General features: G+C 40.5%; 1 protein-coding gene across 18 annotated transcripts in view; it reads right to left on the bottom strand.

The window, feature by feature from the left end:
* The window catches only part of epb41a (erythrocyte membrane protein band 4.1a), a 253,745-nt gene that overhangs the window by 50,740 nt on the left and 175,487 nt on the right, over positions 1-27,518 (bottom strand). For 16 of the 18 annotated variants that reach the window (XM_033641650.2, XM_033641615.2, XM_078176107.1 and 13 more), the window contains one exon: positions 20,351-20,521. In XM_033641650.2, the coding sequence (XP_033497541.1) occupies positions 20,351-20,521 (171 nt within the window). Of the gene's footprint in view, positions 1-11,130; positions 12,672-20,350; positions 20,522-27,518 lie in introns of those variants that run through there. The other 2 variants (XM_078176110.1, XM_033641659.2) reach the window with 2 other exon arrangements.

A 27,518-nucleotide genomic window follows, 5' to 3' on the forward strand; every position in this document is an offset into this window, starting at 1 on the left:
GTACCTGCCCTTGCCCTTAAGCCCTGGTGACCTTGACATTTTAACAATTGGTTATTGTTACTTGGTTTCTTTTTCCTTTTTGCTGTTAAGTAAAATATATTTTTTTTATTGGAACACGTCTCCCTCCCTGGTGATATCAAACCTGTGTGCCTTAACAATTATTGATAATGTATAATACAATTATTGATAATGTATAATACAATTTGTATAATATGAAATTTAATTTCCTGGGGGTGAAAATCCCCTGGGTTTCCCGTACCGAATTTAACCTCTCCCGAATTGATCATCTTGTCGATAGCACCGTAGGCTCGCTGCGAACAACACTCGACTCTGTAACTCCTCTTAAAAAAAGTTAACAAGGCAAAGAAAGTTCGCTCCTTGGTATAACTCTCAAACCCATAAGTTAAAACAAATTTGAAAGGAACTGGCGATTAACCAAACTGGAAGAATCTCGTTTAATCTGGGCAGACAGTCTCAAAATGTATAAAAGGGGCCTCTGCAATGCCAAAGCAAACTATTACTCAGCTTTAATAGAAGAAAATAAGAACAACCCCAGGTTTCTTTTCAGCACTGTAGCCAGGCTGACTGAGAGTCACAGCTCTATTGAGCCTTGTATTCCCTTAGCCCTTACCAGTAATGATTTTATGAGCTTTTTTAATGACAAAATTCTAACTATTAGAGGCAAAATTCATGACCTCCTGTCCTCAGATAGTACGTATCTGCCCTCAAACACAGCTGTAAGACCTAATATATATTTAGATTGCTTCTCCCCAATTTCTCTTCAAGAATTGACTGCAGTGATTTCTTCATCTAAATCATCAACATGTCTCTTAGACCCATCCCAACTAGGCTACTTAAGGAAGTCTTACCTTTAGTTAACACTCACTTATTAGACATGATCAATATATCTTTATTATCAGGCTATGTACCACGGTCTTTTAAGGTAGCTGTAATTAAACCTCTCCTAAAAAAGCCCACCCTGGATCCAGAGGTGTTAGCCAACTATACACCAATATCTAATCTTCCCTTTCTTTCAAAGATCCTTGAGAAAGTAGTCGCAGACCAGCTGTGTGATTTTCTCCATGATAATAATTTATTTGAGGAATTTCAGTCAGGATTTAGAGTGCATCATAGCACTGAGACAGCACTAATTAAAATTACAAATGATCTTCTGATTGCTTCAGACAAAGGACTTGTCTCTGTACTTGTTTTATTAGATCATAGTGCGATGTTTGACACAATTGACCATCAAATTGTGCTACAGAGACTGGAACACTTAATTGGCCTAAAAGGTTCTGCACTAAGCTGGTTTAAATCTCAGTTTGTTCATGTTCACGATCAATCATCCTTACATACTAAAGTTTGTTTTGGAGTTCCGCAAGGTTCTGTACTCGGACCAATCCTATTTACTCTATATATGCTTCCTTAAGGTTACGTCATTAGAAATCACTCTGTAAATTTCCATTGTTGTGCGGATGATACACAGTTGTATTTATCGATGAAGCCGGAAGAAAGTAATCAATTAACTAAACTTCATAACTGCCTTAAAGTCATAAAAACCTGGATAAGCACCAATTTCCTTATGTTAAAGGGAAATTTCGGTTTATTTCAACCCGTCTCCTATCGTCCTAAATTTGTTTCAAGTGATTAGTGACATAGAAATAATAGTTAGCATGTTTGCTGTTAGCCTAGATACAGCCGTAGCGTCAGACCTGTTAAAAAGTAAGTGAACGGGCATCCCTTCAAGTGCAAAGTCAATCCACTAAACAAGCTTTTTTTCCACAAAGACCGCCTCATATCATTAGGATAAATGTCACAGAACATATAGAAAACGACATGTAAATGTTTTGTCTTACCTTACCGGTGTGCTGCCACATTTGTTTACAATGTAGCTCTGCTTTCCAAAGCGCGGCCAAAATATTGCGAGAACAAGCAGCGATCTCATAGCGTGCCTGAACAAGCAGCAAAAGCTGGAAGGCAGAACCGGACGGTTGCCTGAACGGAGGAGGAGGAGGAGAGAGAGAGAGGCGCAACAGGTAACGTTAGAGGACGAGAGGGGAGGACTGGCTGCCGCAAGGCTGCGTAGCTCTGGAGATTGGTGGTGTACCTGTGAATGCTGTGCCCCAGTGCCCACAGAAGAGGAATGCCTCTGTTGCAAGGAATGGGAGCGGCTGCAGCCTTATTTTCAAGGTCTGGATGTGACCGAGTACGAGACACCTCCATCTGGAGTAACATTAGTATCCAGCTGGGCTTTATCTAAAGCTGGCAAGATACAGTACAGGCCAAAAGTTTGGACACACCTTCTCATTCAATGCATTTTCTTTATTTTCATGACTATTTACATTGTAGATTCTCACTGAAGGCATCAAAACTATGAATGAACACATGTGGAGTTATGTACTTAACAAAAAAAAAAAGTGAAATAACTGAAAACATGTTTTATATTCTAGTTTCTTCAAAATAGCCACCCTTTGCTCTGATTACTGCTTTGCACACTCTTGGCATTTTCTCGATGAGCTTCAAGAGGTAGTCACCTGAAATGGTTTCCACTTCACAGGTGTGCCTTATCAGGGTTAATTAGTGGAATTTCTTGCTTTATCAATGGGGTTGGGACCATCAGTTGTGTTGTGCAGAAGTCAGGTTAATACACAGCCAACAGCCCTATTGGACAACTGTTAAAATTCATATTATGGCAAGAACCAATCAGCTAACTAAAGAAAAACGAGTGACCATCATTACTTTAAGAAATGAAGGTCAGTCAGTCTGGAAAATTGCAAAAACTTTAAATGTGTCCCCAAGTGGAGTCGCAAAAACCATCAAGCGCTACAACGAAACTGGCACACATGAGGACCGACCCAGGAAAGGAAGACCAAGAGTCACCTCTGCTTCTGAGGATAAGTTCATCCGAGTCACCAGCCTCAGAAATCGCAAGTTAACAGCAGCACAGATCAGAGACCAGATGAATGCCACACAGAGTTCTAGCAGCAGACCCATCTCTAGAACAACTGTTAAGAGGAGACTGCGCCAATCAGGCCTTCATGGTCAAATAGCTGCTAGGAAACCACTGCTAAGGAGAGGCAACAAGCAGAAGAGATTTGTTTGGGCCAAGAAACACAAGGAATGGACATTAGACCAGTGGAAATCTGTGCTTTGGTCTGATGAGTCCAAATTTGAGATCTTTGGTTCCAACCGCCGTGTCTTTGTGAGACGCAGAAAAGGTGAACGGATGGATTCCACATGCCTGGTTCCCACTGTGAAGCATGGAGGAGGAGGTGTGATGGTGTGGGGGTGTTTTGCTGGTGACACTGTTGGGGATTTATTCAAAATTGAAGGCACACTGAACCAGCATGGCTACCACAGCATCCTGCAGCGACATGCCATCCCATCCGGTTTGCGTTTAGTTGGACGATCATTTATTTTTCAACAGGACAATGACCCCAAACACACCTCCAGGCTGTGTAAGGGCTATTTGACCAAGAAGGAGAGTGATGGAGTACTGCGGCAGATGACCTGGCCTCCACAGTCACCGGACCTGAACCCAATCGAGATGGTTTGGGGTGAGCTGGACCGCAGAGTGAAGGCAAAGGGGCCAACAAGTGCTAAACACCTCTGGGAACTCCTTCAAGACTGTTGGAAAACCATTTCAGGTGACTACCTCTTGAAGCTCATCGAGAGAATGCCAAGAGTGTGCAAAGCAGTAATCAGAGCAAAGGGTGGCTATTTTGAAGAAACTAGAATATAAAACATGTTTTCAGTTATTTCACCTTTTTTTGTTAAGTACATAACTCCACATGTGTTCATTCAATTCAATCTACAATGTAAATAGTCATGAAAATAAAGAAAACGCATTGAATGAGAAGGTGTGTCCAAACTTTTGGCCTGTATTGTATATAAATATATATATATATATATATATACATATATATATATACATGTATATATATATATATATATATATATAAATATATGTATGAATATAAGCTATATTTGTAACCTGTACAGGGAGAGTAATTAGTATAAAAGTAGTGTAAAGGTGAAGTAACATCCATGTATTAATGTGGAGTGACAACAGTCTCACAATGATGAGCTTGAGAGCTCAGGAGTTGAGTCTAATGGCATACAAGATGAAGCCGCTGGATGTAGAGGTCCTCCATGGATGGTAGCTCCATCCTTGTGATGTTATGAGCAGTTTTCACCTCCCTCTTAAGAGGCTTATGGTTGAGGGTGACACACCAAGCGGTGATACAGTCAGGATACCCTCAATGGAGCACTTGGAGAAATTGTAGAGTATCCTGGAATCCATGTTGAGCCTTGGCCTCCAGAAGAAAAGGAGCCATTTTCTCACTGTTTGTGATGGTGTAGGTGTGGTGAGTCAAGGTCAGGCTCTGGCTGATGTGATTTCTGTGTGGAAGTTGAAGCCACTGACTCCGCTATAGCCTGTTTGATGGTGATGGGGGCGTGTCCTTCCTCAAGTTGCTTCCTGTAGTCCACAATCAGCTCCTTTGTTTTGCTGATGTTGAGATTGAGGTTGTTGTCCTGGCACCAAGATGTTGGGCCTCTGATTTCCCCTCTGCAGGCCATCTCTGTCTCTTGCAATCAGACTGATGATGCTTGTATAGTTAGCAAACTTAATCACAGTGTTAGAGCTATAGGTGGTCATGCAGTTGTGCATGCATGGCCACGCAGCAGAGGGTATGTCACATCGACTGGGCCACAGACAGATGACAGCTCATCTTGTCTCTGGTGAGCTCAGCAAATGGCATGTTCTTGTATCTCAAAGGTACTGTTAAATGATAACGTTAAGATGTGCTGCATTCCAAATCCATACTTTCTCTTTTTACTTCAAATTTGTGCTACACTGCAACAGCAGTAAGGTAAAAGCGCAAGGCACAATGTTATTAGGAAGTAGTATGCCCCAGTTGTAGGGATATTCCATGCAACCATACGTATCATTTTCATTTTTGTAAGACCAGTGCCTGTACAATAACCACAGTTCAGTCAGGGCCATTTCGGTCAAAGAAAACTCTATTTCTTGCAGTATTATATTTGGTGGAATGGCTCTGTTTTGGGCCTCTCTGCCTTTTCTAGGGCCTATGCAGAAAGCCTAAAGCGGAATTTATAGTTGTGCGCAGACCCTATGCATGTAGCCTAAGCACATCGCCTACGCTGTTGTGGGCATTTTTACTTGTGTGCTGGTGTGTCTGTGTTACCTCCAAAACACCAGTCGGCGCGGGGGGTTTCTGTGAAGTGCTGTGTTTAGTTGATTCTAAACACACCGAAAACACACACTGATATGGCTTAATAGAGACAATTTCAAACACAAGTACACAAATTGGCTTCACTATAACTCGCAGCTTTCAAAGACAAACACTTGTGTTAATGCGGACACATTTTCCCCACAAATACAACATGCTAACGTTATTAGCACAAGCGTATGGCATTTTATGTTGTATAAATTAGCCTAGCAACAAGCGATCTTTTCCTCTTCTCATATAAAACAAGGGACGACAGCAACATTTAACAAAGGTAACGGCACACAATTTGGCTCCATTATAACTCACAAGATTCACTAACAAAACAATTGTCATACTAAACATGTTTTTCAAACAAATACAAAATGCTAATGTTGTTAGCACCAGCCTATGGCATTTTACATTGTATAAATTAGCCTAGCGACACGCAGTGATTTCCTCTTCTCATATGAAACCTGGATTAATTCCTTAGTATGAATCCCTGAAAAATGAATCACACACAAGATTTAAAATGCTATTTTAATTTAAAAAATTTGTGTTTTTTAAATGCTCCCAGGGTGGTGAAGATGGTAAAGAAGAAATGTTCTGATGTTTAGTTCAGTGTACAGTTCAAATAATTATTCAGTTGTTATATTGACTGCTGTCTTTAAAAGAAACACATGAACATCATGATTCCTTTAACCCTATGGGCCCTAGGCCTTTTTTGGGGTATTTTTACTGCCTTTACTTTTAAGCTCATATCACAGTCATTATAAAGGCTACATACACATGCTATATCTTGTTTTTTTAGGACAATCTGGGCTAACCAGATTTGCCATCATTACATGTCCTTCAATGTGCCTGTATTTTATATTAATTTTTATATCAATGAAAAAAACAAATCTGTGTTACTAAATTCTTAAATTTTTACATGTATCTCACCATAGCAAGTTGGAAGTTGACATATTCTGCCATATATGAAGAGGGGGGACTCTCTGGAATCTGGCAATATAAGAACCATGATGCTGGGACATTCTGTCTAAACTGGACATCATCTACCACACTGCCATCCGCTTTGTTACAGGTGCTCCTTTTAACACCCATCACTGTAACCTGTACTCACTTGTCAACTGGCCATCACTTCACTCCAGTAGACTGATCCACTGCTATCACTTTATCTACAAGACCATCACTAAGGAATGGGCAAAGCTTGTGTAAGACAGAACAGCAGTTTCTGCAGTTTTCAAGACTTTGATTTACTACCCTTCTGTGATGGAATCCACTGGCAGCCATTATTATTATCACTATATTATCATTAAAACTAACTTAATCTGAAATTTGGCTGGTATAAATATTGCTCCTCTTTGTCTGTGCCAAAGAGAAAAGTTGCATATCGTAGCTACCCAAACAAAGAATACCTTCAACAGTCATGCAACCAAAAGATCTTCTGTTGGGTTTACGAAACCCTTTCAACATTGAATTGCGTCAGAATTACAACTGTTTGTTGCCAGCTTGTTACCAAAGCAAATGTTGCTCATGTCCACTGTTTTTATCCTCTGGAAGACTACAAATATAATGACTCTGCTTTGATCTATAGCTTTTCCCATTCATTATTTGTTTCTCTACATGTTACTGGAAAAAATGCTTTGATGCATTCCTGAGTAATTTCTTTTCTCCTCTAATGGATTCTTAACCTACACTTGGCCTGATTGTCTGCTAATACTTGGTCCAAATTAACAAAGCATTAATGCAGGTTAGTGACAACAGCACTCTGCTAAACTGCAGATAGATTCTTAACACAGTCTGAGAACTTTGGTCAACTGACTGACTAGAGATGGTTTTTAACTTGCCACATAACTGAATGTAGTCCACGGGCTCCACAACGGAAATGTCTGAAGTGAAATCTTAGTATACTATATTTTGAAATTTAACATGTGACATTATATTCCTGTAGTACAGTCACTGGAAATTTATTCAACAACAGATATGCTGACTTCTAAGGAGATAATATGTACAATGCAAACACTAAATCAAAGTTATTAGTAACAACTCTTTTATTTTCTTTCAGACTGCAAATGTTAAGGTTGTATGATCATGTTTCATGTATGAGAGCACAGAAAAAAAAGTTATTTCACTGATTTCTTTAAGCAAGACAATGCAGCTTTTGAAATAAGAAATTGCACTTTGTTTTCTTACAAATAAAAAGAAGTCCCAGGCAATAAATGCTTAATTCACTCACTCAGGCATTTTGCTGCTACAGTCTTACTTGCTTTGGTATGGCCAGTAGCTTATGGTGGCTAATGTTAGATAGCATTAGCAAACACAGTAGATAGCACATAATTGAAATTGACAAAAGTGATTTCACTGATTTTATGATACTTCAGTATTTTAGAATTTTAGCATGTACCTTTATATTCGCACAATGCCTCCCCTGAATGGCAACTGCCCAAATATGGCTTGGCAACCATACCTAGGCATGGCAGGACTGATAACCTTTGGACATCTTCACATGATGAAACAGAGTATACAAGGCTTGAATAAGGACCATACCTGATATCCCAAGAGCAAAGGTGGCCTAAGAGGATTAACCCATGTGTCTGTCTGATCTAACATTAATAGCAAATGTTAGCATTCCTGGCATTTAGCTTACTTCCAACAGTAATGACCTAGACTTTATCTTGAAAATTCATAGGTAAGTAGCATATGATTAATTACATTTTGCGCAGTTATATGTTACATGAAAAAGAAACCCGCTGTGTGTACGAGTGGAACAGCCCATGTAAGAGTTGGTCCTGGATGCAACCGCATCTCTGTCTGTCCCTCTTGTAAAGCTTGTTACCTAAGATAGTGTTACTTTTGGTTAGTGTTACATACGAAGTCAGTGACTACGGATCTTTAAACTGAACAAAGTGAGGTAAATCAGCAAAGTAATTTGCAGCCTAATCTAAAAACTAAAAACCTTTATTCTTGACATATAACATACCGTACCATGTAAATTAAAAGCCTAGTCCCAATTAAACACCCAGTCCCTTTTACTAGCCTGATGAAGCTACACATTTTAACAAATAAAGGCCCGTCTCAATTAGATGCCTGCTCTGGTTGCCAAGCAGTTCATTATCATAGAAGTTCTTTGGATGTATAAAACTGGATTGTTGACTACCCACTTGAGCTAACGTTAGTTAGCTGTTTAGATCACACATGCAAATATAAATGTTTAGACTTTTGTCAATATGGAGATACTACACATCATTAGCTCAGTTAATTTTATTTTACTGAAACCTTGAGCACCAGAGAAGATCATAATTCATTCAGATTTACCGGCATGACAAAAAACAAGTGGTGACTCTGAAGCGGTCATAAAGTCAGAATATGTGTCCATCCCTCGATTACCTGGTAAGTTATTTATATTCCTTCAGTCCTTAAGGATCCACTGATCAAAAGAATCAAAAGTGTTTTTCCTAAAAATTAATCCAAGTTATAAATATTTTTTAACAGGACACAGAAGTGTTGTGCCGGTGTGCCAGTGTGCCAGGTGCCGTTATCCTCAGGTGCCATATAACTGGTGTCAAAACATAACTGATATGTTATTTGAAGACTTATTTTTATACAGGTAATATTCAAACTGGTTCAAATAAACAAATTGATTGTATTTCCCATCTTTGCTAAACAACAGTTTTGTGTAAAGGGAATAAAAGGCCTGTCACCTATAGCCACCTGTCCCAAATATAAGCCTGTTGATTTCAGTGATTTCAACTAATAATATCCTGGGCAACTAATTAAAGGTTTAGAGTAAATTAAATGTCTGTGTTTCTTGTCCAAGCAGGCTATGTTTCTCAGTAGTAAGCACCTGAACAGGGCTATGTTTGAACAAGTTTGTTTGAGCTCATACTCATCATAATGTACTGTACTGCTAGGGCTATTGACTACCCATAACAAAACAGCAATACTACTCCTTTGGTTCTATGTATTCAGCATGTTTCATAAACTCATTATGATGCTGAATTTGTGCCTGGGTCGTGTAGTTTTAGCCTCAGGTTTTTAGCAAGATAAAGTATTGTGTTTGTAGGCATGTAGGCCAATGTATTCTTGGCCAAACAGAATTTAGCTGAAGACAGTTTTGAACCACCTTCCTAGCGAGAGCTGAGACAGCCTGGGGCAGTTGCCATTTCAGGTGGCAAAATTGATAGTTTCAGTTAAAACTGAGAAAACAGTTTTGCATGTTGTATTGTGGTAAAGGTGTCTCAAGAATTCCTATGAATTTTCACTGATAAATCTTTTACCATTATTGTTCTAGAAAGCTTGACAGGGGAAATAACAAAACAACATCAACTAAGCTCAGCAAGGGTCAACTGCTACTTGTGGCTTCAGTGGTCGTTGTTCATCAAAAGTTACATAGGCTCGCTTTAAAGATAATTTCAGTACAGCCATTTTAGGCTGAATTGAGTTGCATGGAAGGTAAGAAAGGTATTCAATTTTGTATAGATAGAAATGATGACTTCAAAGTAGAGGGTCAAGCACTTGAATGAAGCAGTATCTAGATAGCCAAGGGGACCTTGCAGGATTAAATGTTCAGGGAGCTCCCAATGTATTTGTCTTAAATGAAGGCCAGCCACAGCATGGTCAGGGCCATCAGCAGCAGCCCTGACAGAAAGAAAGACATCCGGGAATGCTTGAGCCTGGCTGGGTTTAACTCACATGGGTTAACCAAGCTCCTCTTCTCATCTGGCACACTGATAGCCACCTTTAGAGTGTGACCATGAGCTTGTTCCTCCTCTTCCATTTCATCCTCCTCCTCATCAACCCAATCAACCTCACTGTCCTCCTCATCTTCTTCCAGCAGGCAGTCATGTCTGGATAGCGGTGGTCCCAGTGGTGCTGGGGACAAACTACTTGCTCTTACCTTGTGTCCGAACAGAGACTGCCTCCCTCGCTGTGCTCAGCAGTGGCAGACCAAGAGAGACAGATAACAATGAACAGACAAGTGGGATATGGTCAACTGACAGGAGGAGGAAAGGGATAGAAGGATGAGGAGATGGAGGAAGGGGGTGTTGGAGAGAAGGTACAGGAAAGGTAGGGTTGTGTAGCATGGAGGGAGCATGGTTTTGAAAGATGTCTCTTGCAGCTTTTAAATTAGGTTGTTTGTGGTGTTGTCTGACAGGGAAAAAGTAACACAAACAGACAATTCACCTTTAATGTGGTTACTCTATTAGCTTTGTAAAGCCCAACCCAAGTGAGTTCAAAATCTTTATGCAAAAGGTTTAGATGCTGAGTGGCTTACTGTCATATGAAACAATGTAAATCTGGTCCTTACTTCTCTGTGGTTACAACTGTGACAGCAGTATAAACTTGGGGTGTAACAATCCATCAGTGTGGGTGGTTATATTGATTCAATGATCAACAATCCAATATCACTGATGCAAAGCGAAAACATCGATCCATATCGTCATCTTAAGGTTACGCCTTTATTGTGAAATTCTATGCCACCGTCAAACAGCAGCAAGCAGATGGCAAGCAGCCAAGAGAATGATGATATGGATAACGTTATTTACTAGGGAATAAATCAGCAGGGTGGAAATATGTTTGATTTTGCAGAAAATATAGTCAATAGACAAAACACATGCCGCATGTAAACAATGCCATTATGAGATAAAACACAGCATAATGTTACTTTCCTGGCTGGGCATCTCACTCCACTAACTTCTCACTACAGCAACATCAGCTGGTCTGTTTCAACAATGTTCAGCTGAAAAAAAGTGCATGCAGGCTAAAATTCAACTATGCTGCTCTGTCAGGAGATGCAGTGACTTAAACCAATGGTAAGTAAGAAAAGGTATGAATAATATGTGTAATTTGTAGGGATGGGGGGGGGGGGGGGGGGGGGGTGTACAGCATAGTATCACAATATTTTTTGAGGCAATATCATACTGTCACACAGTGCCGAGTATCTGTTGCTTTATTATACAAACTATATTATTTCTTATCATTTCTTTTTCAGTCCACGAGATACATTTCACTGCATTAAAAATGGCCTAAGTGTGATTAACAGACTGAAAACTTTATTCAATTAGATAAAACAGGTGTTGAATAAGTTTTCCTTTGGAGACAGTCGAAATAAAAGGTAATTAATCACAATACAGTATATCGTTTTTTTCTGTGAATCTTGACAGTTATTATTGAGCTGAATATATTACTTTTGTAAATGATGTTGATGTAAATCCATGTTTTATGGCTGCTGGGAGAAGTCTGACTTTGAGTTTTATGTAAAAAAGATTATAGGCAGGTTTAAAATGAAAACATTTCTTCCAGAGAGGGCTTTCTGTCACAAGGCCCTGAAAGCTAACGTGTGCCGTTTTATATGTGTTAGTGGAGTCAATTTAAAGAAAACTTTAAAACTGCACTTAAGCGGTTACAATTATTTACCATTATTAATGTGTTGTTTTTATCTTTTACGGCCAAAAGCAAAAAAGAAAGGGGTGACAGCTTCTTCTGTAAGCGACTGTGTTAAATGGGCAGGTGATATTGTCTCATATCAATCACAGGCTACTGTATCGCATCAAACTGAAATCATATCATGGCAGACTTTGTAATTTTAGCAAATATTGTATCGTTGTCAAATGAATCAATATAATATCGTATCGTGATGAAACTAGTGATTTACACCCCTAGTATGAACTACTCTGTGTGAAATCAAAATCTGAGGATTAATAAATAAATCTGCTCCATGGTATGAAGAGGAGAGGCATTCTCTGGCGGCTGAAAAGCTAGCTCGTGCATACCATTTTGGCAGTGCAAATAAGTGCCAAAAGGAAGAAGGACAGAGCAGAAAAATCCCTGGTATGAGCTGGCAAAACCATGACATGTCATCTGCATAGATTTGTAATGCACCCACAGCTTGTCCACTGTCTTGGCATCTCACATGGCAGAAACTTCAGAGGAGCTTGCCATGAAACATTGTTTAGGTAATTCTGCACTGGACACAATAGTGATGATGGGGACGTAGTATTGCACACAAAGCAAGATCTGCAATTAGCCTGCAAAAATCTAACAGCTTAGGGAGAATCTGGGAATATTAAACTGGCGGATGGTGATGCAATGGAAACTATTTCTAATTTTCCTTCTTATGTGTCATCATAATTTCTAGCATTCAGTGCTCATTGTGCCTCAGGCTTTCAGCAAAAAAGTGCTGTTATGGCTGGATTTTTGAGTATTAAAAAAAGGAATATTTGATTATTGTGCAGAAACTTATGTCTGGGATAGAAACTGTGTCTTCAAGTTGTGGGCAGAGAAGGGTCGAGAGCCAGAGGGAAACACAGGCAGGTCAGAGGACTGAGATCCTCTCTGACCTTCAGAGTCATTGTCTGAGCGTACAGTAAAGGATGGTGGAGGTTTTGGGGAAGAGGATTGAGTTGGTGGGGATTTTACTGGGGAAACAGGCCCAGACTTTAAAGGGAAAGGGAAACAAGAGGATGGCAGTGGTGGAAGAGGTACAAGACAGAGACACAGAAAAACACATAAAGACATCCAGGAAGGGATAGATACAGGGAGGATTGGAGGGTGAGACAGATGAGGAGGAAGGGAGGAGGAGGGGTCAGTCCTCTGGCTAGTAATCATTAGCCTGTAGCTTGTTTTCTTATGTTCTTTGGCTCTTCAGTCTTTCGCTGATCATTTAAGGCACATGAATTATGCAGATACATTATCAGGATTATGGGATTGATTAGCAGATCAAGTAAGATGACAAAGCTTGCAGCAGCCATTCATAGAGCAAAGGCAGTGGTAAGGGGACAGCATTTGAGTTAAAGGGGAAGGGTTCCAGGACACATATATAGGTGCCAGTATGCTTCAAACAAAGTGGTTGTCATATCATTGCTGCGTGCTGAAACCACGTTTCCATTGTGGTTTTTGTGTGTCCAACAATATTTGTATCTTTTCCAAGACTGACAATGATGCACACTTTACAAAGCAATTGGACAGGTGTGTGGAGTTGAGATGAGATGCAATTCCTCACAAGCTTTTTTTTTTTCAATTTTTTACACAACTACTTCTGTCACTTTTGTGAAAAGCTGAGTACAACACACAACAAAGACTGTTCCAGATTGTGCACCCTTGTCCACATTTGTTTGTTTCATCATATCTTGTCCATCTTCATGGCTGCAGGCTTTACACCTTTCAGTGTCAGAGTGTTTCCGTTCAGAACAAGTAGGAACACTTTTGCCTTTAGAACAGGATACACAGGAAGGCAATGCAGCCTCTCAAAAAATATAGAAAACAAAGAAGGAAATATTAAAAAGCCTTTATTGTAGTGGCTAAATCATTAAGATAGCCAGCTTTTCAACCACTGCAGGTCTTCGGCCGGGGCGTTTTCAATGCCCACGTTTCAAAAACATTGTTTTTAAAGCCCTGATGAAGACCTGCAGTGGTCAAAACATGTTTGCTCTTTTAATGATTTAACCACTACAATAAAGGCTTTTAAATGTTTCCTTCCTTGTTTTCTACATTTTTGGGGTGTCTGGATTGCCTTGTTCTGTATTCTGTTGTTTCCTGTTCTCCATGCGCACCTGACACAAAGTTTTGATCTATGTTTGATTATGCATAGCAACCAGTCGTCTCTCTCTTTTTCTAAGCTCCAACAATACCTTAGATCAGCTTGTTGGCTTGAAGCATACTGAACCTTCTCGGCTGCAGCCAAGCACAGTCTAGTTAGGTTGGAGAGCTGCTTGTTTAAAGTAAGCTATGGCAACAGCCACCATGTGCCATTCTTTAAATTGATCTTAGAGACACACACTGGACAGGATTGATACGCAGCCTGTCAGAAAGCACCAGATCCAAGGACCATTCCCTCAGTCATGCCATCAACTACTCTGTACAGAGGTACAGCTGTGGACATCCTCCCTGTCACACACATATACACACACACATGCCATCTTCACACCAGCAAATCTGAAAAAGAATGTGCCAATCAGTGTCCATCTGTGACTGCAGTTCCAATCATGCTAAAGCAGTGGGATGATATGAAGGAAGCCAGCAGCGGAGGATCACTGTACAGTTTTAGATGATAAAGTGCAAGTGCCATAGTCTTCATGGATAACAACAACATTTATATTCAGTACTACACATATATACAGTATGTACCTTGCCAATAATGTTTTCCATGCAAGTCTGTACACATTAACAGTTAAAACATTGGGAATATACAGTGTGACTCCTGAAGATTGATAACTAGCCATACAGAGCAAGCAACTGTAGGGCCCTAGAGGTTGAAGACTGTCTTTGCTGTGATTACTGTGTGGTAGTTTGATGAATGTAATGAGATTGGCAATGAACACTTCAATAAAAGCTAAAAGGCTCTGTTTTTTAACAGTTCCTGAGTTTCTATCTTTCAGAGGGACCCTAAGTTAAAATCTAATTCAAATGCCTTTAATATTCCATTTAATATTATGGTTACATAGTGCCTGTTCTAACACAAATGTGTAAATGTTTTATCTGAATTTGTGACTTTAGGGCCATGGAAGTAAAACTGAGTTGACTTGTCAAGGGGTGTTGATCACAAATTACTTAGTCACTCACAGTAAATCTAGGGCAGGGCAGGATTCCAACTTAGAGATACAGCTCAGTTCCTGGGGCTGTGGGAAGTTTTGACCATAGCTCTTGTTCAATGCACTCATTGTTAAAGGAGCAATAAGCGAAATTCATCATTTCTAGATTGAAGGAATTAAAAAATTGCTATGTGAAGAACTAGAGGTATAATTTCATCTGGAGTATAGCATGACCTCACACACCCTCTCTCTGTGTTGATCTCCAGACCCCTGTTTACAAGCCGGTCCAGCTGCGCGTTCATGTACGTTCATGTGAACCCCCCCACCCCCACCCCTCGGAGCCCTTGGCCCTCCCTCCCTATGAAAGGCTACAGCTAGTGAGCAATGGCAGCGCTATTTTTGAAGTGAAATAGTGGAGTCAAATGTCTGTTTTAATTAGTGTTACAGTAACGTTAGGCACATGTCGCTATGTTAATTCAATTAAATTTAATGTTACAATCGTAGCATGGGTTAATGTCCGGAGCTTGAGTTATTAGCAGCTCTGTCCTAGCAATGGGTCAGGCGTTACGGTTGTGTTAGGTGAGTAGCCCGGCAGCCCAGCTAACATTTGCAATTAGCATTGTAAAATGTAGCCCGGCGGGCAGCCTGGCGGGCTGTGTTTAGCTATTTCCCTGCGCCTACTTCAGTGATGATGGTACCTGTAATAAATGTAATATACTTGCTGAGATGGAGGTGAGGCTCAGTGACTAGAAGAGCTGGTAGAAGCGTGTCATAGCTGTAAGTTACTCAAGTAGCCGTAGTATCTCTAGTGCTAATTCCAGGAGCTAACGCAAACGTCCCTACTTTTCTCGGGGTCATCCCTATGTTCCCCGGGTTCTATGTTCCCCATTTAACCCTGCAAAAGGTTCTATGTTCCCCGCTTACACAAAAAAGGTTCTATGTTCCCCACTTATCCAAAAAAGGCAGGAAACATAGCAGTTGCATTAATATGTTGTTTTAACATCTCTAAACACACACAACGGAACATAATGGGGAGAAATTACAATCAGAAACTTACCCTTTGGGCGATCTATGGTGGGCAATCTGGGCAATTATATCCTTTACAGAAGATTTTTTAATCCAGCCGTTAAATGCAGTGTTTCAGTCAGTGCAGATTTCTTCGAGCAGCCAAAGACCAACTGGTAAGAAAAGAATAATTCTCATGGCCGAAATAAAGATAAATAAGCTGTTAAGTGCAGCGTTTTTTCGGGAACTCTGTTCAGTAAATCCACCATGCGTATTTATTAGTTTTGTGATAAAAATAAATGCGTCTATGTTGTTGATCACGGATGTTGATATCACCTGTTCAGTTCGGTCCTTCGACCAATCAGATACTCAGATTTCTTCCTCTATTGTTTTTATGATGGTAGCGTCAGGAGCAACCAAAGACCGCCTGGTGGCAAGATAGTTATCTACCAGTGTTCCTAAACAAAAGAATATTGATCATGGCCGAAATAAAGATAAATAATTATGTACAGTTAATGCGTTTCCCGTTTGCTTATGGGTACAGGGAAAGATGTATGAAACACATAGTTTACATAGTTTAGTTTATGTAAAGCAGAACTTACAGACATGGACGTTAATATGAGACGGGGACAAAAACAGGAAGTGACACTACTCGCACAACCGGAAGTTCAACATCGCGGCCATGAAACAAGTCAGACTTCTCAAACTAAACCCTTGTGTGGCTTGATGGGCTGTACGACACATTACACCATTCAAAGAGGGTAGAGGTCAGTCTTTTTTAATCAGTTGAAAGACGATGGCAAAGGTAATGACTGGAGACTGGGGAGGAAAAGTATTGGTTCTGGATGATTTTAGGTACCACAGACACTGCACCAACCAAGTAAACATTGGGAGGTGTTGGAGGGAAAACTGCCGGGCAGTAGTGGTGACCAATATCTTTGATGTAGAGGAAGACAATCCCAACATACAAGTTCGGGAAGTCTTTGAACATGCTGAATTTTGCCAAGTGATGTCTGGAGTGGTGGTAAGGGATCCCACAGTACCAATAAGGCACATTTACAATGCAGAGATGGTAGCTCTACAGTGTCGCCGTGTGGTCCAGGGTGTAGGAGACAGAGAACCACCTCCATCCTTCCTGACACTGAGGTCTGTTATGGCCAGAGCCAGAGCTACTGTAATGCCCCCTATCCCAGCTACAGTTGCTGATGTACGTATCCAAGGTCTGTGGGCTGAGACATGGGGCAGAAACAACTTCCTGTTGCATCAAGATGATGAGTGGGGCATAGCAGTCTTTGCTACAGAGAACAACCTCAGACAGCTGCAACGTTGTAGGACAGTATATATGGATGCAACATTCAAGTCATGCCCACGTCCCTACAACCAGGTCTTCACTATACTTGGGGATGTCCATAACTTTGTTGTCCCCCTTGTGCACGTCCTGATGGAGCAACGCACAACTGGACACTACCGTCAGGTGTTCCAGTCTGTGAAAGCTGCAGCAAGGAGAATCACTCACCACCATTGGCGTCCCTATGAAGTCATCTGTGACTTTAAGCATTCCCTGAAGAATGCTCTTGAGACCGAGCTGCCACAAGCTAGGATTGGAGGATGCTACTTCCATTTCAACCAAGCCTTGTGGAGGAGAGTGCAAGGGCTTGGACTGACTGCTCCATTTCGACAGGACCGTTGACTGAGAGCAGTCATTCGCAAGGTGATGGCCTTAGGACACTTACCTCTGCCACTGATTGTAATTTCTCCCCATTATGTTCCACTGTGTGTGTTTAGAGATGTTAAAACAACATATTAATGCAACTGCTATGTTTCCTGCCTTTTTTGGATAAGCGGGGAACATAGAACCTTTTTTTAGTAAGAAGGAAACATAGAACCCGGGAAACAGAACCTTTTTAGTGTAAGCAGGGAACATAGAACCTTTTTTGCAGAGTTAAATGAGGAACATAGAACCCCGGGGAACATAGAGCCTGGCGGAAGAGTAGGGACGTTAGCGTGGCAGGCGACTAGTGCTAACGCTAACAGGAAAGCAGGGAAATAGCTAAACACAGCAGAGACTGAGAGTGAGTGAAAGACATCGCTAACTGCTAAACTAAGCCAAACTAAGTTGGCTGTTTAGGTTTTATTTCCTCGCCCCTGTGGCGAGTGAATCTGCCTGTAGTGAAACCGGGGCTAACCGGTGCTTCCTCCTCAGGCTCCACTACACTCAGCTGCCAGCACAGCCAGTTAACCTCTGCTAGCTTCCCAGCTAGCAGCTCTCTGTTTGGATCCAACCAGAGCACCAAGCCCTGGTTTGTTATTCAGGTTAATGTGGGAAGAAGCAGCGGGTATATCGGGCAGCTGAGTGAAGTGGAGCCTGTGGAAGAAACACCAGGACCGTCTGGGTGTCTCCGTGGAGAGGCTGCATCCTCGGCTGCACAGACGAGGCGAGTGGGGTGGGGGGTGGAGAGCAGAGGTAGAGGGAGGAGTGGCTCATGACACACTTTGTTTTGGTCTACAGGCAGTGCACAACAGCAAACCTAGTGGTGAAACGATTTCGCTTTTCGCCCCTTTGGGCAAAAGCATCTACTGAGTGATTGGCTCATGTAATGTAATGGCTCACAGCCATTACATTAGTATGAAAAATCATCATTTAACAACACTGCTTCAAGGCACTCTATTTGAAGTAGCTCTTGTAGGATGCACATGTTATGGTCTATGAAAATACATTTTTATGCTCGTCAAGCATTTCCTAAAAGCACACATTATTAAACCAAATGAACAAGTTATTAAAGTGAGTGTACAGACGGGCTCAGTGTAGGAAAATGTGTGCATGAATTTAACTGTGCAAACTGAGCCAACCCTTAAGGGGAATCCCTAAACATGTCTTTATCCCAGGACCTCTATAATGTGCATAGCCTATTCAAAAATAAAAACGAGAAATTATATTTGTTTTCAAAATGTTTTTAAGTAATGCAATACAACTGAAATCACACACTAACAGGTATCCAATATATTATTTTTTCCTACCATAGCACCAGTGTTGGGAAGGTTTCTTTTCAGATGTAATAGGTGAGGGATTACTAGTTACCATTTTAAAAATGTTAAAAAAAAGTAATATAACTTTTATAATTGCTTCATCAAAGTAATGTAACTTATTACATTTTATTACTTTTTGATTACTTCTCTAACGAATGTTTTAAACTGGGCAACAAAATTGAAAATTTTCTAGGAATAGGCTGGGTCAAAAGCAGGCAGTACTGCACTGCGAAAAAACGCAAAGCAACAGAATGAGTGGTAGATTCTCCATATACACATTCTACTGAAAAGAACAGATTCAGATGAAACCCCTTTGTAATCACCAACATTTTAATTAGTAATTAATTATGTTTTTTTCAGTAACTGTAGCTGATCATGATTACATTTCTTTTGTAATTTTATGACATGTAACTAGTTACTTCCAATACTGCATATGACCCTTGGTGATATGATAAACATGACACAAAAACTGGCAGCGGCTCCTACTGTGGGCTTGACGTCTACTTGAATCAGTCAGTATGTTTCCATGACATTAGAGAAAATGCATTTTTTGTGTTAGTCCAACTAAAACCAGACTTTTAAAATACATGTAGACATGTTAGTTGGACTGAAAACGTACTAAATTGAATTTCTCAAAGTCGGACTAACATACCCACATAATGCAATTGGGAGTTAAATTACTCCTTCATGTATACAGTCAATTGGACCCAGACTGGCCAAGGCACTCTGCCCACGCTCCACAGTTTGCGCCCCAGGCTTTGACCCAGAAGTTGAATAGCATTAAATGTATAATAGAAGAAGAAGCTGGTAACAACATGGTGAAATCTACATTCAGAGCCATGCATTTTTAGATGGACGAGGAGACACAGATCATGCTGTGTCAGCTGAAAAAGTTAAGTATTTGAAAATACATGGATGGGAGGAAAACATGGAATGGCGATTGTTTGTTCGGTCTGTAGAAGGTCAATCGGAAAAAGGTCCAATACTAGCAAGCTAAGAGGGGGCATATCTGCACCTATTGTAGAGGAGTCGGATATACTTTTGTCAATAAATCGTTCTACTGTGCTTATACACTGGGACAAGGACAGCAGTCTAATTAAATGGCTTAGTCAAGCTATACCTTCGCTCCACTTAACTGTGCATGGAAATGTGCCGACTCTCCTGGCCCAAGTGTCTTTACTTCCTGAAAATCTAACTGAGGCTGCAGTTAGTGGTGTATAACCTGCTAGTTAGTCGGCTAGCACACTGAGTTAAAAACAAAAATATTCAAGCTACAACTCAGTAATGCAGTAGAGAGTATAATTTTAAGTCTAACATTTAGAAAAATACTCTAGTTTGACATGTTACCTCGAGTCAGGAAGCAAGAACTACAGAAGATTAATCTCTGTGTGTTTGCAGCACAGGGGAAACTTGTAGCATAGCCAATGACATAAAAACAACACAGTGGCTTTAAACCGGCAGCTTCTATGTGGACGATCTGACACTGTAGATGAAATAATGTCTACTCAACAGTAATCAACTGTACTGCTGAAGTACACAGGTTGGTGGACTCACCGCTGGTTGCAGCTGGCCATTGATGCTCGCTGTGCGAAAGGGGGAGTTGGTGGACAGACGCTTGTCCCACTCACTGGGTCGAGGCTCTGGTACAGACTCCATAAAACTCCTCTTCAGCTCGCTGATGCTAGTGTGGTGACGCATGATCTCAGTCTGGGTCTTATCCAGGTCCTTCAACAAGAATGTACAAGTCAGACTAGGTAGATGAAAGGGAAACAATAACAGAAAATGATTAAATAAAGTTGTGAAAGAAAGGAAGAGGGAAAATGAAGTGAAAAGAACATACAGAAGATAAATATATGGGTAAAGAAGGGTAACACATAGCCAAAAATAATAAATCACCCAGGCTGAAAAAGAGCACGCTCAGTTCTTTGACTGAGCCTGCCTATTCCCAATGACATGCTAAGGTCAAGGAAGAATATATTATTCAGACAAACCAGACACCAGACTGCATGGGAGGGAGTCATCATTTGTCTCCTGTAATCTGTCATCCATATTTGAGCCCAGCAGCAGTCAATGATATTTGGAGTTTACAGCCATTTCTAAATTTCTCGTGTGGGTTATGACAACATAAATAAAGCAGTGGAGGCACAGAAGATGTCTCGAATTGTGTTCACTAAGGCATCAGTTCATTGATTATGGCTTCCATCACAGCCAGCAGACATGGAAAACAGAAGGTGTCATGTTTCTCTGAAAAACCTGGATATAATGAGCTGGTCTGACAGAACCAAAGCAAGGAAGGGAAACATCCAACCTCAGCCGAGTGCAGGACAAAGGAAGCATCGAATGGAAAAGAAGAGGTGTGTAGTTTGTACACTGAGTATTGCAAGCTCACAAAAGTATTAAAACCGTGAAGGCACAAAGTGTGAGAAATAAAGAGAAAAGTGTATGAATGTTTTGCCTGCTGTCTTCAAGGTCAAGATTAAATTATTTACATACTGTTTAGGCTACAGCCTTTTTAGGTATACAGCTATTGTTTTTGTATGATAGGTGTTATTTTGCATCACATGATCACCTTATGCCGGGTTCAAACTACACAGTATAAGCCTGACGATACCCGACACAGCGTTGTACGGTGTCGGCTTGGATCGCGAACAACAGTGAGTGTCGTACACGATAATCCATAGTTTTCTTGTGTAGTGTGTCATAGTAGATGACAACCGATGCCGCGTTTGGGGCGCCTCACAACGTCCTGACAGAAAGCCGAGCAAGTTTGATTTTCTTTTTGTCTTCTTTTTGATCCGTCACAGCCGTCACTTTGACACAGAGTGATCTGCTCCCGTAGATAACTGTATGGCAACAACACCCCAGCCTTTTTGATATTACCACTAGGGGTATTACCACAACAAAGTAAAAAGGAAAAATGATGGTGTGAAACAGCAGAGACACTTTAACAACCCGGTGAGTACTGCCATTAGCATCAAGAATGTAATTTCTTCTTGATGGAGATGGATATAGAGGAATAAAATTAAAAAATAGGGGAGGGACTTTTACTTACCACAACTGCAGAGGGTACCAACTTCATTTGAAACAGAGTAATTAGAAATGGGCCTTTATTTCCAGACACAGGCCTTTATTTTTTTTTTTTTTTAGGTTTTTACTGTGAAACATTTGCAGGACCTTGTGGAGGATTCAGTGACTTGCGTAGTTTTTACACGGTATTTCAAATGTAGCTCCTGCCATCTGGTGGCACTTTTTATATTGCTACAATAATATTTTGGCTGGGATATGAACAGCCACTGTGACAAAAATAACAGTAATAATAATAATGAAAATAGGACAAGAATCATCCAATGACATCATGCATGTTGTGAAAGACAACCAGCAATGATTGGTCATGGACCATCATGTAGTCTGTCATGTCTGTCGGCCAAGTCACGGCAATATTTTATGACTCCATAATCACCTAATCTAAAATAGTGACTGTCAGAACAGACAAAAATGTTGTGTAGTCTGAACCCGGCATTACAGAGCTATCATTTCGTCTATACACACAGCCTTCTCAGTAATCACATCAATGATGACCCAGCGGAGACATTTAAGATACAATGTTGATGTTTGCAGTATTCAGCGTGCAGACCTCCTCTTTTTTTCCACTGAATCATAATTGTGAATGTAATCTTAATGATCAAACACCATGACAATGACTAAATATTGTGCTTGCAATTTTAAACTAGACTCAAGGCTATTTTTTTTTTTTTTGTTGCTATTTTAATGTTTGCACTGTTTGCTCTGTTTTCTTAATGTTGTTTTCTACATCTATTCTATTTTTACTATTGATGTTGTTTTAACTCTGTACCCACCTATGTGCAGCACTTTGGTCGACTGCCGTCGTTGTGCTCTAGAAATAAATCCTGACTTGACTTGACTGACTAGGACGTAGCTGTAAGCTAAGCTAAGCGAAACACGTCCTGGAGCTCCAGTTTCTCTTTATTGGAACAAGAGATGAAATTGATCTGCTCTTCAGGGTTTGATGGTTAGCAAGCTATTTCCTAAAATTTCCAAATGTTGTTTTCATTATGTGAAGCCATGTGAAATAACAGTGTGATAGTGGCCATCAAGTAGTGCTTAAATAAGTGCATATACTATTTCATAGGTGGTACGTAGGCTGAATTGGAGAAGCAAATGCACACAGTACAGACACATGAGGAGGGGGGTGACACGTCGCATGAGTAGTACCCTGAGACTGTACCCAGAACCAACTTAAAGAGGTATAGAAATGCTGTAAAGCGAGATTGCTAACAATAATAGGAATCCCTGTGGGTTTTTCACACTGAGTCATCCCTTTCACACTACATGTAGGCCTTTGTTTCAATAGCAACATGGAATATGTATTATTTACTAATGCAGCTTTAAAAGGGAAATTCACCAATATACTTTTCAGAGCAGCAGTAATCACATCATCCCTCTCTTCTGAACGATACAAAGCCAGCACAGAATGGCACAGCGATCAGTAATCATAGCTATACACATTCACATACATAGTAAATACAGTAGAGGCACTGCAAGGGAGTAACCGTAAAACTTCAATTAAAAGACTAGTCCCTCTTACTAGCCTGGTGTGACTACACATTTTGACATACACAAGCCTGTTTAAATTAGAGGCCTGGTCTGGTTGTCATTTTTTGTAGAAGTCCTTTGGATGTCTAAAACCAGGTTGCTGGCAACCTCAAATTCTGAGTCCATTCCTCAACTACCCTGTGAATTTGTCATATTCCTTAAGTCCATAAAGGTCCTCAGATTAAAAGAATCAAAAAGGGTTTTTCCTAAAAAGTTAATCCAAGTTGTGAGTATTGTTTTAACAGGATAAAGTGGGTGCCAGGTGCCGTAATTCTTGAGTGCCGTATATCTCTCTCTCTCTTTCTCTCTCTCTCTCTCTCTCTCTCTCTCTCTCTCTCTCTCTCTCTCTCTCTCACTCTGATGTGCTACCTGTTAAGTGGTATATTATCTGAAGCTTAATATCTTAAAAGTAATATTCATACTGGTTTAAATTAACAATTTGATTGTATTTCCCAATCTTTGCTGAGCAAGATTTTTGTGTGAATGGAATTAAAGGCCTGTCCCATATAGACACCTGTCCCAAATATAGGCCTGTTGATATCAGTGATTTGAGAAAATAATAGCCCGGGCTATTAATTGAAGTTGTACGGTAGATTCATAAATGAATCAAATGAAAAGACTCAAAGTCCTCATTAACCATGAGGACCACTGAGAAAGAGTGTCCAGAATCTGCTAATAACATCAGTGAGACATACATGACTGGGAAAGAACACACACAAAAAAAAAAGAAGGATTTTTGTTTTTAATCTCTCTGTCAGTAAACCCTTTTCAGGGCAGACATTTTGACATGGCAAAGCAGAAAAAAAAAGACAGCTGCATTCCATTTAGATGTGCCAGTTCCAGGGATCTGATATCATGCATCCTCACTCACTGACATGGCTTACTGAGACACTTGATAAAATGGAGCCATCATTAGTGTTATTTATGCCTGTGCTTCTGTGTTGACAAATCAAAATGTCTGTCCTGAAACAGCTCTAGAGAAATCATGGCAGAGCAAGTTCTTACTCCCAACTCCTAAAATAAAGCAGCTTGGTCACTAGCCCTATGCTTCAAACTATGGCACTCTAGGTACTCCTCTGGCATCTGTTTTGAATGTTTGGCATGTCACTTTCCGCTCGTTACATGCAAACTTTCTTTTCATAATAAACTTCCATGTTCACAAGAAACATAGGTTTTGTCACCAAAATTACTTTATGTTTTAGACAACAAAGCTACTTGGTCAGGTTTAGAAAACAGATCATGGTTTGGGTTAAAATGATGTTTGTCACATAATTTAAGGTCATGACTGTGACTACAGGCTCATTTATGCTCAAAGTTGGATACATATACAGACACAAATGAAGCCTGCCTGTACTCTACGTTCATTTCATCCATATTTGTGCACGTTTTCTGAGAGCTTACAGATTTGGACAAATTGGAGCAGGACCACTGGAGATTGTGGAGGCAGTGTAGCATAGTTCAAGCAAGATACGACTGTAGGAGACATTTAAGAAATGGCGGAATGGAACAAAGAGTGAAAAGAATTCACTATCCACATCTTGATGTATTAAATTGCCTTACAGACCACCGCCATCTAGAGCGTTGCCTCCATTAAATGGTATGTTATTGCAACCTATCCCACTGCCGCCCTGTTTGTTGTGTGAAACTTTTGACTCCAGTCTCTAGTGCCATCTCTTGGTTGTATTTATGGAGCCTTTTACTGTTAGTAACCAGTATGATGTTTTTTGGTGGGCGGGCTTAGCTGGAGGCAAAACAATTCTCCACAGACCTTAGGGAGCGCTAGCTAGCAAGTTCTGTTGGCTTGTTTTAGACAATGAAGGAAGATGATACGAGTCTTTCTGAACAGGGTGTGTTCAGAAATACTAATTCTGATTGCCGGAGCACACTCTGGCACAAACTGGGCTGTTTGTAAATTTGGAGCGCTGTCGGAATGTACCGTTCAGTTATCCAGAGCACTGCACTCTTAGAGTGCTGGAGTGCACTCTAGGCACTTTGTCTGGGGAGACGGAGCAGCAGAGCACCGAGCAGAATGAACGTGTGATTAACATAACTGTCATTTATATAGAAATACAACACCCCATTTCTTCAATCAACAGGGCTTTAATTTTAGTGTATAGTGTCAGACTGAATTTACAAACCCACCAATTTAAGGTCACTCACTCTCTGGGACTGCGAGTGTTACTTAGAAAAGTAAATACTTTCAAGCTGGACCAGACTGGCAGACACGTATACTGTCACTCAGTGGATGGATGATTTGACAGGATTGCCGGCTTTGTGGTTGATTACTATGCCAATCTTACAAAGATGGACGACATTTTAATGGCTTCCTCTATTTTCTTTTGCTATAGAACTTATCGTTAGCTAGTGCATGAAAAAATTAGTGTTACGGAGAAATATTCCTCTCAATACCTCCCTGATATCTGATTAGATTATAATTTCATCCCTAAAACAGTAAATACTATTTCCCTAACCTTATATGAAATGTGTGCTGCACATGCAAGCATTTTTGATGATCGCCTCCATCCAGTCCTTTCATCTTACCACATTTAGCCATATTTTTTTGTTTTTCTTGATGGGCAGTGGCAGCTGGTGTGCGATAAAATGTTATGAGCCATGACTCCTTCTATTCTGGCTTCCAATGACATGTCAAAACAACATTGTAAGACTCCTATGTAGTCTACAGCCCTGTGGTGGCGAGTCATGTTTCGCCTCTAGCTAACAAAGTGACAACATTGTGATGTCAGCCCTAAAAGGATCCATGCCAAGATAAATAAGGCACAGGGCCAGCACATTTTCATTGTCTTTAACCACCTAACTTGTGCATAGCCTACATTTTTTACTCCTAGTTCAAGTTATTTTGGTTAGATTAATAGTTTTTGTTAAAGTCAGGTTATTAATGTTTTGGTCAGGGTTTTACTTAGAATAATGTAAAAAATCCAGTCTAGTTTTGCTCACATCTTTTTCATATATAGTGACCGACACATAACAAAGGTTTTTTTCCCTTCCTTGGTGTGAGGAGGAAGGAGACTTAGACTCAGTGCAACTGCTTTAGGGCTTGCTATCAGTTTATCCGTGAGGTGAAGTTTAAAGTTTAAAGCTAAATTACCATTGAGTTAATGTCTTAACAGCAAAAGTGCTTGCGTCTGTGGCTCTGGAAAATATAATAATGTAAACAGTTGTATAATGTCTTCTGGGGTTCTGCAAGAGCTTTGTCAAGTCTGGGTAAATAATGCAGATGATGTAATCAGGGTTATCTTGCTTTGGGTTTGAAACATGTAATTTGTGGTGTGGAAATTAAGGGTGTTCTCACACTTGGTTCCTTTCAGCTTTCCAAGTGAAGAGCAATGACTCAGCATTTTTTGTGCATATGAGAACACTCCAAGAGAACTCAAACCCCTACGCAGTTAGGCACTGTTATTGTTTAACGGCACCCAGCGGCATCAGGGGAAATGTCGCGGAACAACAACAAAAGTTAGGGGACGGAAGACCAAGTAAGGTGGGCAGGAGGGGTGGTGGATGAGTCCAAAGGCCACAGCCTTTCACCTAGGAGGCCGCTGTTCACTTCCCTTAAGATTGTAAAGCCAATCCCTGTTCTTTTTTCCTAAAACCAACGACATGCTTTTGTTGCCTAGACCCAACCATGTGCATGTGTTGGCAAAACATAACCACGTGCATTTGTTGTTGAGGGAAAATCATGTCAATACCCAGTGTTGTTTTGAGTGTTGTATTGAGAGACTGTATCCAAACTGTAGATTTCCTGCGAAAACAGAAGTGTATTTTGAAAATAGACAATACATGTAACAGAATGAAGTTAACAGGGCGTAGCAGAAGATCAACATCCAGGTTACCAAGCATGGCGTATCTCAACGTGGAAAATCCATGATCAAACATCGATATGTGATGAGGTCAGAGACATGTCCCCTCCAATATTTAGAACAGATGAAATTGTCCACCCCCCCCCCCCCCCCCACCCCCAAAGATAACACCAATGACAACCCCCTCTCCTAAAGAGGTAAAAACCACAGCCCAGCGGCTCTAAACACTTATATATCTTTCTTAACCATTTCCCAACTATTTCAAACACTCCTACTGGACCATACCATAATGG

Source organism: Epinephelus lanceolatus, chromosome 16 (genome assembly GCF_041903045.1).
Source record: "Epinephelus lanceolatus isolate andai-2023 chromosome 16, ASM4190304v1, whole genome shotgun sequence".
Lineage (NCBI taxonomy): Eukaryota > Metazoa > Chordata > Actinopteri > Perciformes > Serranidae > Epinephelus > Epinephelus lanceolatus.